Source organism: Myzus persicae, unplaced genomic scaffold (genome assembly GCF_001856785.1).
Source record: "Myzus persicae strain clone G006 unplaced genomic scaffold, MPER_G0061.0, whole genome shotgun sequence".
NCBI lineage: Eukaryota > Metazoa > Arthropoda > Insecta > Hemiptera > Aphididae > Myzus > Myzus persicae.
In genome coordinates this window covers 94699-111764 of record NW_019102141.1, presented here as the reverse complement: position 1 = coordinate 111764, position 17066 = coordinate 94699, and the positions used below count along the sequence as shown (strand labels likewise).

Here is a 17066-nt window from a genome sequence, read left to right as displayed (position 1 = left end):
CATTGATTATAATTTATAAATAATAAGATTATTATAAATTACCCCATGTAGCCTTTTATTGGTATTATTATTTTTACTTTAGTCGTTTTTAAATGCGCATTTTCAAAAAGGTCATAATACTTATTTAAAAATAATGATATCAAAAAAAACCTACATGGGGACATGGGGTCCGTTATAATAATCTTGCATTTAAAATTTAAATTGTATAATAGTTCAATTCACTCAAATATTAAAACTAACAGCATACTATATTGATTCTGGTGTACGAAATTTTGCTACATCGTACGTGTGTTAGACGGAGACAACACATGTGTGGACGACGTCCTCTGTGCACACTTTGTTCCAATGCCCGAGATGGGACGCAATGAAGCCAGTAGCGTACCAAAGATTTTATTTTTTCACGGGGAAGGGTGGATATAAAGATCTTAATAGACAATTATGTCATAATATATTCATATTATTATTTACATTGTTTATGTTGTATTGTGTACACAATTTGGTCTCGGGGGTGGAGGGTATGACCCCCATATGCCCATATCCCTCAATTTGATAAGGGGTGACGTAGGTACATGAGAGCTTCGGGCGTCCTTTGAGTTCTGTCCAACATGTCAGATCTATTCTGTGGCTATAAATCTAACCTTCTTGTTTTCGGATTTTCCCACTGACATAACCGAGTGTTCTATAATTTAGAATTCTACATTAGATAATTGATTATTCATAATACGAATATCATTAATAGAATATTTTAATTATAATTATCAATTATTATAAATAATATTAAATTATTCTTACTATGTATTTGTTATTTATAAATTATACAAGTTCGCAATATATTGTAATTAATAATATTTTTATATTATAAATTGTATACGTTAACATAATATATATATATATTATATAGTATACTTAAATCGTGTAATTTTTGTTAGCAGCATCAAACTATGACACACGTCAACACCGCGGACCTGTAAGACGGCAAAACTGAGAACGTCAAAAACAGTTAATCACCTGCAGGTTGGTTAATCACGCAGTCAAATCCGCAATCGAAAAATAAATAACATTTGTTCGTCTTAAAAAAAGTGATATAAAATAAGCATTTAAAACATGTAAAACGTTGTCTGGACGTCAGTTTAAAATTAGTTTAGACAGTATAAACTTTAATTCAAGGGATAAACGTCAACCGAAATGAGAACTGTAAACGATTTTGATCGGTGGCTTTTCAGCTATACGTCGTTTGTCGTGTCGTGTGACCTTTATCGTATTCAGCTGATTGACCGTTGCAATCGTGGGATCATTCATTTACCAGAAAATGTCTACAGTTGGGCCGATTTCAACTTTTGGACACGACACGATTGACGTAGTTGTGGACCCAATTAATGGCTTTTGTTGATCGTCCTACGACCGTGGTGGTCATAGGTCAAGTTCGCGCACAACGCTAAGTGCGGCGTAAACACACAACGATATGTACCGTGGTTACTGGTTAAGCCTCAACTTTGAGATAAACGTTTTTATTTTTTTTTTAATTGGTGATGACTGGCTTGACTTTGAAAACGAGATAGTAAAATATATAATATATTATTATGTTTACGCGCATTAAATGATGACCTTTAATGCGATTGTCATCTTGAATTTAACACGGAGGTGCCTTCAATATTAACACATTTGCTGTGTTTTTGACGGGTATCTATCGATCCGAATAAAAATAATATTTCCAGATTTTCTCATAATATCCAGTTAATAATTTATTATCTTAATATTTGATTAAATTGTGCAGTGCTTATTTTTTTTTATCGGTGAAAATTATCGGGCCGAGTTTAAAACAAAGAAAAGTTATCTCGGGCTCATTTGATTTTGCGATATATTATAATACAGTGGAATCTCGGTATCTCAAAGTCTTGAAGGACCAAAAACAAATTCGACATATTAAGCTTCGAGTTACCGAGGTAATTTCAAATGTGTGAATAAAAATCGAAAAAATCGAGAAAAACTTTGAGATTCTGGAGTTCAAGACACGTACTGATAGGTTCCGCTGTACGAGATTTAGCATATTCACAGTGACCGCTAGCCGACACGTTAACCTAGCCCAACAGTTTTCCGATTGATAGAGGTGTACATCTATCTGTAGACGACCGTTTAGTCATAATATCATTATTAAATGTGGTATAATAAATTAATGATAATTATCATAAATAACGAGTTAATATCATTATGTTCCAATAGTGATTTACCGTGACGAGTCACCGCGCAACGCGCCAGTCTATATGTAATAATAATTATCATAATATTATATATTATAATATTATGTACTCGAATATTAGTTTTTTAATATTTGATAACATATAATATTATTGATTTGATTTATCATATTATTATCATCATCATTGTTACTTATATTTAGTTACTATACACAACGCACTGTTAAATATTGAACAACACCGGATCCGCCTAAATATACAATCAAACGCACCTATTCAAAAAGTATTATATAATATAATGTTATTTGTCTACATTTTTGAGGTGGAAACAGACCTGTAATTATTACAATAACCATAATAATTGATGCATTTATTAGCTTAAGACATTTTCAAACATTTGTCATTTGTTTCAGTCTTCAAATAAGCAAATATCAAAAGTAATGTTTATTTAAATTTAAATTATGGAACCATCAGCACCGACTAGTTCAGGTTCCACCTTAATTAATGTAGTTAAAATCTATTTAAGTACATATTTTAAAATGTTATGGTCTTGAAACTTAGGTACTTGAATATTCTAAAAATTCGGAAAATTCAGAAAATTGAAATTCTAATTAGTTCATAATTTTAACATCAAATCAGTCACGTGTTATGTATGATGTATTATAACTATGTATAACTATTAACTTATTTTTAAATAAAATATATAGTTGAAATATTTGTGTGGTATATTAAATACAATGTAATTAATAATAATTAATAAATTATAGTATTATGTGTTTTAATTGTTTTGTTGCGCAGTACAAAAAGACTAATACCATAACGTAGAAAAACATTATATTTTGTCAATTATCCGGAGTGACTATTTTGTGAAGTATTTTTGTGTTCCTCGAAGTGTGAAAAAGTCATTTCACGAAAAGATCGATTTCACAAATTGGACACGATATTATATTATGTTTATAAATAAATATAAAATGACCTGGTATATACTTTCGTTTTTTATATAAAATAAGTCTCATAAGTTTTTGAATTGATATAAAAATGTGTGTTCTGGAAACTAGAGAATTTCTGCTGGGCGATCAACCATATTATTTGTTTTAGTTTACCAAAATTATCTGTCTCTATATCGTATCCTGAACTTTGAATTATATAGACGAAACATTGTTGACTTAAAAATCAAATACAATTATTTTGAATTTTTTCTAAGCTCTGAGTCTGAGTTTTTGAATACCATTGCTATATGAAGAGTGTATAGCCAAAATTAGGACGTCGGAAAATTGAAAGATAATGGTTTTTTTTTTTAATGAAAGATTCATCAATAAAATGTTTAGGTACACTTACGTTTTTAGAAACTTAATTTTGCAGATGCTTTATTTCTAATAAATTATTTCAACACTCTTACCGAATACGGAATACCTAAATACCTAATGCTGAAATCGCATTATTGACTATTGTGGCATTAGTACAACTACAATATCGTGTAGGGGGACGAAGTGGCTGAGCGGATAACGCGTCGGTTGCAACGCGCACCGTCGTCTGTTCGAACCCCGGTCACGGGGGGCACTTCTCTCCGGGCAGTCCGGTGTCTGGAGAGAGGGGCTGCCATCCCCCAACCGGGCATGGCAGAAACCTACGGGTGCCCACTAGAAATTCTGCCAAACAAACACACACGTGTTCCGTAATACTACAGTCCCAAAATCCTACCAGTACCACAACCTACAGCTAATGGTCTCAGTTGCCGAAGCTTAAAAATAATAATAATAAAAAAAAAAATATATCGTGTAGTTGATAAATATGTATGATTTATATTTGATTTATAAATAATATTATCTGTAGCACATTTTGGTTGAATATACATTACCTGTACTTGGTAACGGAGTACAACGTGGGTACAATGCTAATATATACTAAAAAGAACCTCAATAATAAATTAATAATACCCGAAAACCTGAGAGTCAGACCTCGTACAGTCGTACAACTCAGCCCGGTTGCAGATTGAAATTAAACGACCCGGCACGTTCGGAAAATAATAATAATAACAATAATAATAATAATAATAATTATAATAATAATTAATAATAATAATAATAATAATATCTTACATAAGAACATAAAAAAGTTGTACATAAACGATAAACACAAGTTTTGTAAGAATATAATAAACCTATCATGCATACAGAGTGATTCACCGAGCATCTTCACTCCCTTTTTTTTTCTTCGACAAATAATAATGAAGTTGTTCAAAATTTGATTTNATAAATTGCACAACATTTTAAAATTATAATAATATATAATATCATAATACGCGTTATTCGAAACATCTGCAACCACCTTCTCTTTTTCTTTTCAGATTCTGAGTTGAGTGATGAATGTTTTGATTTTACAACGATGAGTGTTTTCGTTTGTGTCTGTTCTCGCCTGGTCGAAAAGTGGGCCTAGAAAGATTCCCAATAGTTTTCAAAAGCGGCAGAAAAAACAAACTAAAAATTTGGGAAAACGAGAATTTTAAATTTTAAATCGATTTTGGTTTTTAATGTAACTCTAAAAACCATATTGCATATACATGAAATTTTTACTGAATGTTTTATCCGCATTTTCTGTACAGGTTAACATTTTCATTATACTCTGACTCGTGCTAACGCTAAGCTATTTATAAACAAATGAAATTGTCTGTCGTTATTAGTTTTTAAGCTAATTTCGATAAAAAAATGTTCACAATAAACTTGAAAATAATATAGGTACATGGTTTTTTGTAAGTTGTTGTTCGTGGATATTAAAAAAAAAAGTTGTGAGTAAACTCACCATAATTTTTTACGAGCGTTTGAATTTAGAATTTTGAAAAAGTTCGTTAAAATTAAGAAAATGTGCAAATTATTTTAAGTTAGAAATTCATAAAAATTTTATTTTTATATCTAATGTTTGAAAATTGAATACAAGATTCTTTATAAGTTTGTCTACTCTTATCAAAAGAACAAACTCTTACTGGAAAATCAAATTCATAATAATTTTATTATGAGCTATTGAAGTTCACTTTTACGACATTGGATATTATTCACTTGATTTATCATATAACGTTCATTTCGCATTCCGATTGATTTTAAAACAGCTACGAATTACGATAAGACTATATTATAATGTCTATATTAATGTAAAACGACTACTGAAAGTCTGAAACTCGTGTCTGCGGATTCAATGTCTAACGGTCACAGTTGTCTGACGATGTGTCTTATAATACTGCGAGCAAATTCGGTCACCCGAAATGAGTAAGGCCGCCGTACTCCCAACAGTACTGAGTGTGAACACGGGGGAGGGGGGAGGGGGTGGACAAGACCCAAATTTTTTCGGCAAAGATCAAAAGCGTCTATAGAGGTTTTTCCCTCATATACGTTGAGCGACTATTATAATATTAACTCATCTTGAGAATTTGTCGGCGCCAGTTACAATGAGTTGATGTCTATCGTTAGGATAATATAATGTAATATACCTACGACGTATAAAGCTAAACCCAACAACCACCTGCAATGCAAACGACGATGGGTTATTTGGTAAAAAAAATTGCAACTAACCATCATCTCGCTTATGGCCGTATATAATATTATAATTATGATTACTTACATTGTTGCACAAGTCGTCGAGCGTGAGATATTTAACGATTGAAAAACTTATCTAAACATGTTTATAATTAGTCCGCAGGCCACCGCCCATGTGCATAGTACGCATAATAGCCTACCTATCTAAATTAAATATTAATAATGATATGCACAGGCGGTAATAATTTATAATGATTTATCACGTAGGTACCTACTCGTATATACAGCGTTAAAAATCGCGTCTCTCGAAAACGAAAAAATTGATTTTTTTTTTAATGCGTTTGAAACGTTGTTTTTTTCCTAAAATGTGTTATTGATTTATAACGTTTTATAAACAGTGTAATAATGTTAAATGCAATTAGGCCAGCCTGCGAAACGAATAATAATTAGTGTATTATTTTCGATGTATGAAATATAAATTGCACAACATTTTAAAATTATAATAATATATAATATCATAATACGCGTTATTCGAAACATCTGCAACCACCTTCTCTTTTTCTTTTCAGATTCTGAGTTGAGTGATGAATGTTTTGATTTTACAACGATGAGTGTTTTCGTTTGTGTCTGTTCTTGCCTGGTCGGAAAGTGGGCCTAGAAAGATTCCCAATAGTTTTCAAAAGCGGCAGAAAAAAACAAACTAAAAATTTGGGAAAACGAGAATTTTAAATTTTAAATCGATTTTGGTTTTTAATGTAACTCTAAAAACCATATTGCATATACATGAAATTTTTACTGAATGTTTTATCCGCATTTTCTGTACAGGTTAACATTTTCATTATACTCTGACTCGTGCTAACGCTAAGCTATTTATAAACAAATGAAATTGTCTGTCGTTATTAGTTTTTAAGCTAATTTCGATAAAAAAATGTTCACAATAAACTTGAAAATAATATAGGTACATGGTTTTTTGTAAGTTGTTGTTCGTGGATATTAAAAAAAAAAGTTGTGAGTAAACTCACCATAATTTTTTACGAGCGTTTGAATTTAGAATTTTGAAAAAGTTCGTTAAAATTAAGAAAATGTGCAAATTATTTTAAGTTAGAAATTCATAAAAATTTTATTTTTATATCTAATGTTTGAAAATTGAATACAAGATTCTTTATAAGTTTGTCTACTCTTATCAAAAGAACAAACTCTTACTGGAAAATCAAATTCATAATAATTTTATTATGAGCTATTGAAGTTCACTTTTACGACATTGGATATTATTCACTTGATTTATCATATGGAACGATTCTCCTATTTTTCTGTAGTCCAAAAACTAATAACTATAAATACTTGAAATTTACACCAAATATTTATTTTATCATTTTCTATACTTGATAAAATTTTCAAATTATTTTGAGTTACCTACTTATAAATGATTTTTATTTTCATTATTTTCAGTTTTTTTTTCCATAAAATATGTCAGCAAAATTTATTTCATTTAATCAAAATGCTTAAAAATGTCAAAAAATGCTTTTGATTTATTGTTACATTTGCAGTTAAAAAATATCATAATGCAAAGACACTTTTTTTATAAGCATTTAAAGTTCAAATTTGGCAACATTTATAGTTACAAATATGGTTAAGGATTAAAGATTTAAAACAAGGATCCTCGTATGTGGTTCATTATGTAACTAAAAAATCTAAAAAATATATAAACACTTTTTTCGTTTATTTTAAGTTCAGATTTTGACGAAATTACATATTAAATTACGAACGTTACGATTTTATATTGTTGTAATTTAAAAATATTATTCACTTTTACTTGAAACTTGTAAAGTATAAAAGAGTTTTAGAAATATGATAATATGCAAATAATACTAATGCAACATACCGACTAGTGATTACATTTATAATAATAACAATATAAATAAAATACAAAATATCCTAGGCTAACAGACCATCTCCGCTCAGAATCGTTTTTCGTATACATTGTATTATAATATCATTGAATTCAAACTTAACAACATCTATTACATGTGGCCCACTTCAAACGTAACCTACTGTACAGCAGAGCTTCACCCACTTACCCGCTTTTTATATTCATTTTTTCGTCACCGACTGGATATTTTTTTGTTTATATCTATGATAACAATTTATTGTTTTGAAATTTGTATTTACAGAATTAAAGAAAACATGTTTTTTTTTTACATTTTTATTTATTTATTTTTCACTAAAACACGTTAAATATAATTTAACATTATTGATAATAAAATAACACAACATATTATAATGTACGAACACAAAAATCATACTCTTAAGCATATAGGTATAGTAAAAAATGTACAACTAATATAAATTATGTATATTGTGCATAATATACGCAGACGTTTTTGAACTATAAATTCATTCTACATAAATTTTCCTGTTTAATAATATATCCATTCGATTACGGGAATATTTTGTTGATAAAATTTTTGACATCTTGTAATTCCTGAAAAGACATAAACAAAAAATTAATAGAAATGCAGCTGTGTGTTGGCCACATAATTGTACAACTGGTATAAAACTGTTAACGCGTTACGCAAACGCGGTTATGGGTCAGTAAGATTATCCAGTATACCCGAGTAAATGCGTATTGTTAATTATCGTTAATATTATTATTATAATATTATAATATTTTATAATGCACGTCTAATTCGACGTGAAGGATGTTGCGTAAATACAAAATAACGAGAAAGGTATAATCATCATTAGTATTTTCAGTTCAAATTTGCACACCACGATTTGAGCTCTCGTCAGTCACCACTCACCATCTTGTGTTACGAAAATGTATAAGGTATATTAAAAATAATACCGTAGAGGTGGAGGTGTTTATAGTATAGAAATCTATCATTGTCGTGTAACTAAGTAATAAATAAATTTTAACCATTATATTTGTTTGAATCAATACGAATATTATAGTGTGTTCTAACACCCCGGATTAAAGCAGAAAATAAATGAGATGTATCAGGAAAATAAATCACCTAATAATGAAAACCTAAAGGTTATATCGTTTATCACATTTGAAAATAAAAAGTGTTATTAAAAAACTAAAAAATAATTGAAAACACATTTGGTTTGTTTTAGGATTTCCGCTTACCTATTTTGTAATATTATTAATTGTGAACATTAAAATGTTGTGTATCTATTAGGTCATTGATAGAATTAGTGAGGAGGTTTGATCAATCCATCAAGTAAGATGGATTTAGGCGTACATTCAATATATTATTTACGACTAAATCACCGATGACACTCGTTAAGGAATACTATCTTATTTACGATGTCCATATCGACGAAACGAAATTAATGTTTTATTTCCTCTCCGAAACGATATAGAATAATAAAAACAACAGTGTATTAACTGTTATTTAGTTTATTATCGATCGAGTTCGCTTAGCGATTTTTTGTACCTGGTCGTTGACGGCGTGGCCCAAACCCTCGTACGCCTTAAATTCGTACTTGTTCGGGTTCATCTCCTTGAGGGCTTCGGACAAAATTAAACCCCATTTGTAGAAAATGACAGGGTCTTCGGTTCCGTGGCACTGCAACGTTGGTGTGTTGGTGTTGTTGATGGCCGCCTGATTTGAAAATATTGAAGAAAAAAAGTTGTCAAGTAACCGATATAGCAGATGCTATTATAGTTTTGGGAGGAGGTTGATAGATTTAAATCGGTTACCCCGCAATCTATCAAGTTTAATAACGGTTTCGTACATTTTTTATCGGCCAAAAACGAGAACGAAGTACTCGTGTGCTCGATGTGGCTATTGGAAAAGAATACGAAAACTACTGTGACCGAGACAGAAATGAATGCGGTGACGAATAGGTTAGGTTAGAACCTCAATTTGACACCAAACAAAATATATACGTTGGAGCAATGTATAATCTGCCCAGCCAGAGAATATCACGATTCAGAGTATCCCCTAGCATCACCCCGCCATCAAAACCGGTTCTCTTATGACAGGTGTCAAGAAGAACCGATTTTCCGTCTCTGAACATTGTATACATATATATTATATATATAGGGAATTTCTTTTTAAATTTTGATCATTTCGAATGTATAAACGAAGTGCATTTTACTTCCAATTAATTAAGTCATCGTCCCTTCTTTAGAACTCAAATCGTAAAAGTACTTACATCGGGCATGGTATGCCGGATCACCGGCCAGCTGGACATGACACAGACGGCGGCTAGCCGTTTGTGGTAGGTGAGTGCGGCATACATTGCAAGGGCGCCACCTTGAGAGAAACCTGCCAACATGGTCTTGGTGGCTGACACTTTGGACGAAGCGATCTCCTCGTCGATGATGTCGTGCAGCTTGTCTACGGCTCGCAAGATGCTTGACTCGTCTTCCATCTTGTTCTCGTCTAGCGACGCCAGGTCAAACCACGCAGCCGTAGGGAAACCCTTGTTTAGTGTAAGTGGAATTTTCGGCCTGTGGATCAGAAAGAGATATAAGTACATATTTTAGTGAGATTTCTTTAGTTAGGCTAGGAAAATGGCACATGAACATTACTACTCATTGACCCGCCGAAGTTAGACCTAAATAATGTCAATGCATTTTTTAAACATTTAAAATGTCATTAAAAAACGTTGACCGTTCGATTTCATCGGAAGTATGTTTTGATGTTCATTACTCGTGCGTATCGGATTTAAAAACAAATATTTTTAAAAAAGGTTGAGTGACTCGAGACAGTGGCTGCGATAGGTATATTAAATATAAAGTGGCAGCAATCATCTGTTTGAACATCGATTGATCGATTATATAATATTGTGTGGATATGTCAACTTGCAGTCATATTATCATTGTGTTTAATTTTATAATATTTACTTACACTTTTTAGTTAGCAAAGTTAATCAAATGACAAGAGTTTGATTCAACAAAACATAATGAAAACTGAGTCTTCCGTTCCGTTTTAAAATTTGAATTTGCAGTTAAAGTAGCTTGGAATAAAATATGCATATTAAACTAAATTCTGCAATACCAACGATTATTTTAAAACTATTTTGGCTTCCAACAATTTTTACTTAAATTTATTCCAAAGGTTTTCTACCATAACGGGTACAGGGATGACATACTCACGCGTTAAGGCAGATCACTTTGATATTGGGCTTGACCATTTTGGAGAGCACCAGCTTCCAGTTTTCTCTGTTAACAAAACACAGTTATTACACAAATTATAATTATATTACAAAATATATAATACACCAATACATTATTGTTGTGCATATTGGTAAAATATTAGAAATTATGTAGGTATTGTCTTATTTATTTTTATTAGAGACACAAGATCATACATACATCTAGTACACCTACACCAATTCAACCTGGCGACTATCGTGATTATAACAATAAAAATAATAACAAAATGTCAATATATTTATATTTTATAGTTATTAGAGTATTATTTTAGATTTAATAATAAAATAAAATATATTTTTGTGCATGCTTTTAATATTTTTGTATAGTGGGTAATAGGAAAGCTACTCAAAGTCGTGCGAGTTATTACTTATAATATGTATTACATATGTTATTATTATATCATCACTAATTATTATGATGTGGTATTGTAACAGTGGCGTGGCTGTGAACAATTTTTTGGTATGGGAGAGGAGGCCAAGTATTAAATATCATACTTTAAAATAATTATTGATAACGTCTTAATGATGTTAATAAATTGATAAGTTGATAATAGTTAAATAGGTATATTTTAAATCACGCTGAATGTACAAACGAATATATTGTTAAAAACTTACCTATTATACAATCAAAAATAATTATGCATAAAGCAAAAGAATAAAAAGCGTTCCGGGTAAGGAGGGTGCTCAAATCCCCCTTTTTCCTGCCCTCCCCCTCCGTAAATACGACACTGTACTGTAATACAAAAAAAGTTAATATATTGTAATAATCAGACACTTAATAGTTTTGTTTGCATCCAATCACTGCACACACACGAAAACTATGAAACGACTTCCATCTCCGTCAATCGTACGTCCTCGCAGATATGAGTGTAAACAACTCAATACTGTAACGATATTATAGTAAAAACTTGCACCGTGTGGTGCACAACTGTATTCACAATCGGAGATCGATCGTATTTTTAATATGCGAGTTATTAATTATATTGGAGGCCGATAACAAGCGAACAGTACAGCACAACTCGCCAACAGTTTTTAATTGAATTCTTATCATTATATTATAGAGAAAACATATGGCCGGTTGTACCTGGGCGAATTTTTATAATATTATAGTGTAATTTGCACTTGTTATAAAAATGTGCGAATGTTTCGGTACATTTTTGCAGCTCTGCAAATCGACGTTTATCATTGTTAGTGGTTTTTTTTAACTTTGAGCAACGTGAGCTGTGATTGTAAAACGAAAAAATACATAATAAATGGAAGACACTTATTTTTATAGCATTTTTAAGAGAACTATATAATATAATGCACCTAAGTATTCTAAAATAAAGAAAATATAAAACAAATAATGAGAAAAATATTAATTATTATTATACAATAAGCATATTTCAGATTCAAATTGTGGCAAGAACAATCATTAATTAGCGAATTAATGACTTTGAGCCAAATTAAATAAAATGACTCTTGAAGCAATAGTTGTAATGTACATCAATGTATATGCTGTTCAACATTTTATGAAAAACAAACATGCGGTTAAGTTTTATGTCTTCACTCTTTAGTTATTTCCCTCCTATAATTTCCTTTACGATTCGTAAAAACATTTAATTTAATTGATTTTATTTACGAATTTAAAAAAGAAAATACCATCCAAGCTGGGGAAAGCAAATCAAAATTTTTTAGTATAATGTGCAAAAGTAAAAAACGTACAAGCGTTCTCTGAAAATATAGTGTTCTATTTTTATCTGCATTCTATAATAATTATAGAAAAGTATGATAGCCTATAGCTATAGAATTATATCATTGATAAGGACGTAACATTTTATATCTATATTGTTGAGTATTGTACACTGCAAGCACACGCGCTCGTGCAGGAAACAAATCAAGTTCTTTTGAACCCGGTGAACTTTTAAACCTATTATAATTCTTATCCAACCACCGCATAGAAAAACCGTATGAGTACCTACGCGTAATGCATTTTTATATTTTTAATAATTCAATTTTTTTTTATTTGGATTGGCTTCAACTACTAAGGTCATTAGCCTGGTACTGTGTGGAGGAGGGGGAACGGTTGGTTGGAACACGTTTTGTACATGTGGCAAGGATTTGTTGCTAAAAACCCGGGCGGTCACCCATCTGAATGCTATAGCAACGACGGCCGGTACGTACGCTTAGATTAAACGTATGACCACACTTCACCAAGCCACAACAATGTTATTGTTTTTAAACGCAATGATTAATCGTTTTCCTTAAGCGCAATTTTACGCAAATATACGTTATACTTCAGTAAGAGAGCTGTTTCCTCGAATTTACAAAGCGGTTTCATCCACACAACCCTAGGCCCTACGTTCTCCGGTTTATGCGATAAAATACACTCGACGTTAAAAAAACAATAAAATCCATCTTATTATTATCAGTCCCGTCTTATTCGAATCATAATATTATAATATTACACATCATCGATAAATCAATAATCGCATACATAATACATATTTTGTTATTTTTTCTGACACAGTCTAACTCGGTTTTTAGTGCATAATGTTTTAAATATATTTTGTTGGTGTTTATAGCACACACCACACTTCACTTCCCACGCGATACAGCACCAAAGTCCAGAAGTCGTACAACTGATTATATAATCGGGTGATTATCGCTCATCAGATTAATCACCAGTCGAACGATTAGAAAAAAACGTGTAAGTAATAATAAGTGATAAACTAAAATGAGAGGTACCCAAGAGAAGTACCTAATCTATATATAGATATAAGCAGCTCTTAGGCTTGTGCTGTAAAAAAAAACCGATGATCCGACAGTATATTGTCACAATGGACGTCTTCTATACATGAAATGGAGTGCGTGGAAATTTACGAGAAGAGTTCGACGACGATTACGATAGGCGTAAAACTGTTTACAACCAGTCGGGAAAAAATAATAATAATTCGTCGTCATCCGACAAAAATATTATTACATGATGTGTTGTAATTCCTGGAGCTAAAACGATAGACGCTGTTTATTGTTAATTATTGTTACTGCATTTACTATTTCGTTTAATATCAGACGACCGGAATAAGTGGCCTTGGGGGAAACTGCAAAGTTCGAAAGAAAAAACGGTACTATACTTAATAATTGATTACCAATTTTCGATCCAGTTGCGATGTATCGATTATTACACGCATGCCACGCCTCCTTTAATGTTATACATTTATCATAATATTAAGTTTGTTAAATTAAGAGGATGTTTGTATTCTCACTCACACCCACCCGCAAAAACGACTAAAATCTATTTTTTATGTTTTTAAAGTAATCAAAGAGTAAAATCACCCTTTAAAAAAAGATATAGAATAATACTTTTAAGAATTAATTCAATCGATTTCTCTAAATGTTGCCTCAAAACAATTTAAATAGGTATCATTTAAATTTAAGTTTTATTTTTTTAATTTTGAAAGTCATATACAAAGTCAAATAATAATAACATATACAACTGATGGGCCATGCAATCAAAAATATTATCTTTTTTAATTTTTCTAATAAAAGATTTTACTTTAAGATTACTCGAAAATCATAAAAAATGATTTTAGGTGAAAGCGTTTTATCTATGGTTCGCGTGGGTCTGAGAGAGAAAACAAATATTTCGCATTTATGCTGACATTCTCTTATTAATATTATATACAGTGAAACTTCCATAAAATAACAATATTTCTAAACAAAGTATTTTTGAGAACTAACCCAAATTATAGATAACTAATTAATTTAAGTTAAAATATAATCAAGAATACAATTTTATTTTTTTTAATACAATTGTTTATTCTTGCCCATCATACTTCGTGATATGACAGTTTCAATGTAATATCATTGTTCGATTTATTTGAGTGAAATATATTTAGAATGCATATTAATATAATATTATGTAGCATGCAAATTCATAATTTTTTAATTTTTTAATTTTTTTTTAAATAGCTCGAGAAACAAAAAATATCATTACAAACTGTAGGTACTGCACATGGGAACTATAAGAGTCTTAATTATGGAATTAATTTATAAACACTTGCAATTGAGGTCCATTGACACTTTTTTTGTAAACTAAATAAAAGTACCTTACTATTTTTTTGTGGGTACCATTAAATTAACAAGAGAACCGTAAGTATTTGTAATAAGAATAGAATCTACCTTACATATTGTGTTTATTTGTATCGTCTGTTTATTAGTTTGTCCGTTAATGATGATATTAAGTGAACATTGCAGCGAAACCGAATAGGCGCATAATATTATGTAATAATATTGTCATAACTTGTTCTAAAATTGTTTTAAGTAAGTACCGCTCACATTTTGCAAAATTAAATTTAAAAATTATTAAACCACATTATTGCAATAGTTTAAATATGTAGGCTACGAGATTAAAACAATTGTTTTTCATGATAACGTTTTAAAGTTAGGATTGAATTTAATAATGTTCCATACTATAAATTAAATATAACTTTTTTTTAAAACTCATTAATTTTTTAATTTTTTTGGTATCTGAATAAGTTATTATTATTGTATGAACGTAGGAAAAAGCAACAGGAGTAAAAGAATTCATCTTGGACCCAATTAAAATAAATAAAAAAATGAAGTGTATATTTTTAAAATAATTTTCACACGAGGATTAATCTTCTCTCTTGCAATCACAATATATAAATATGTATGGAGTTGGACCTCATGTGTATGAGTAAAATAAAAGTATATAATACATATTATAATTACTGCGATTTATTTAACCACAAACGAACTCCGGTGAGCGTTTTATACGCACATTTACCGGTTTGCAACATATTATATTAATGTATACACTTCTTTAGAAGATATTAATGAAAATTTTACGGTAACTAAACAAACAAGTTTAAAAAGTTAAAAAAAAAACATAATAAATAGGTGTATATTATAATATTATATATCATTATGTACCTATAATAGGTCCGTAGAGAAAAAAAAATTGTTTGAATGCGTTACCAACGAGTTTCGACGGACGAAAACTCGTCGCGCATATCAATAATAATTATAGACTGGTACCTACATGGAACAGGGTTACGTGTGGGCAGATGCTCTTTAAGTGCCCTTAAAAGTGCTTAAATTATTTGTTATTGTTTTATATGATATTGTTATATGCATATTCAGTAGTGTTTTTACGTACCCATTTTCGCCGAGTCCGTGCAAGAATATGATCTGAAATCATAAAATTGAATTGAAAACCATAATTCTATTAAAATCCCTCTTGATTATGACGACAGTTATATTATATTGAAAACCGTCGCATAATTATTGTTATTATTATTATACATAATATTATGTCACTCACGGTGCCAGTGTGTTTTCTAGTGGGTGATACGATGAAGGAGTCTTCGGCCATTTTCTTCTAATTCCGCGGTTTTCGTTCCTTTGAAATAATATAATATGATATTATTATATCGACGACAAACGGCGATTTATAATATCAATAATGGGGTGTACGCAGTCGAAAACGGACTGTTGTCGAGAGAGCGTTGCTACAAGGGTGCGGGTGAAGACCACTATCTCGACGACAATGTGTGTCCAGCTGTTGCAGAACTGTGGATGGGTTGCCGTGTGATGCTGCACAGCGTGTTTCGTTTCTGAAAGATGACTGACGTCCCAGTCCGATGTTCCGTGGCTGTTATTTATCCCCGGTCCCTAATCTTGGTTTGAACGAGTTGCCGTTACACAGAAGGTAATAATTGTTACCGCTACCACTTTCCTTATCTTTTTGTGTAATTCACTAGTGTTTATAATTAATAGGTTGTGGATCAACAAAAAGAAAAAAAATAATAATAATAAACCACGCACAAGAAAACTGTGATAGAGCGTGCGCGCGCGCGCGCGCACACACACACACACACACACACACACACACACACACACACACACACACACACACNACACACACACACACACACACACACACACACACACACACACACACACACACACACACACACACAAACACGCAAACGCGCACACACGTACACACAAAACACTCAAGTGTACGTCATGTGCACGGTGATCCTTTCAAACGTAAACACTCAACTTCCGGAAATGGTATTATCGTTTTTTAAATGTTATTACAAAGGTAAAATATGATTTATTCTTTCAAAACTCTTAGGTTAAAAATTATGTAAAAAATATTTTAAAA

At 31.0% G+C, this 17066-nt stretch overlaps 1 protein-coding gene across 1 annotated transcript; it reads right to left on the bottom strand.

Moving 5' to 3' along the window:
- Positions 1-8054: 8054 nt before the first annotated feature.
- On the bottom strand, positions 8055-16641 carry LOC111031372 (acyl-protein thioesterase 1-like). Its single transcript, XM_022311282.1, has 6 exons — positions 16218-16641; positions 16053-16084; positions 10833-10898; positions 9887-10184; positions 9163-9330; positions 8055-8204 (listed from the first exon to the last, which is right to left on the bottom strand). The coding sequence occupies exons 1-6, from the start codon at positions 16266-16268 to the stop codon at positions 8160-8162; spliced, it is 660 nt and encodes a 219-aa protein (XP_022166974.1). The 5' UTR covers positions 16269-16641; the 3' UTR covers positions 8055-8159.
- Positions 16642-17066: the final 425 nt, after the last annotated feature.

Excerpts from the sequence above, each read along its gene's own strand:
- LOC111031372 (XM_022311282.1), bottom strand. The coding sequence starts at position 16,268 with ATGGCCGAAGACTCCTTCATCGTATCACCCACTAGAAAACACACTGGC. Across the intron at positions 10,185-10,832 it reads AAAGTGATCTGCCTTAACGC|GCCGAAAATTCCACTTACAC; the intron begins GTGAGTATGTCA and ends TCTGATCCACAG. Across the intron at positions 8,205-9,162 it reads GCCACGCCGTCAACGACCAG|GAATTACAAGATGTCAAAAA; the intron begins GTACAAAAAATC and ends ATGTCTTTTCAG.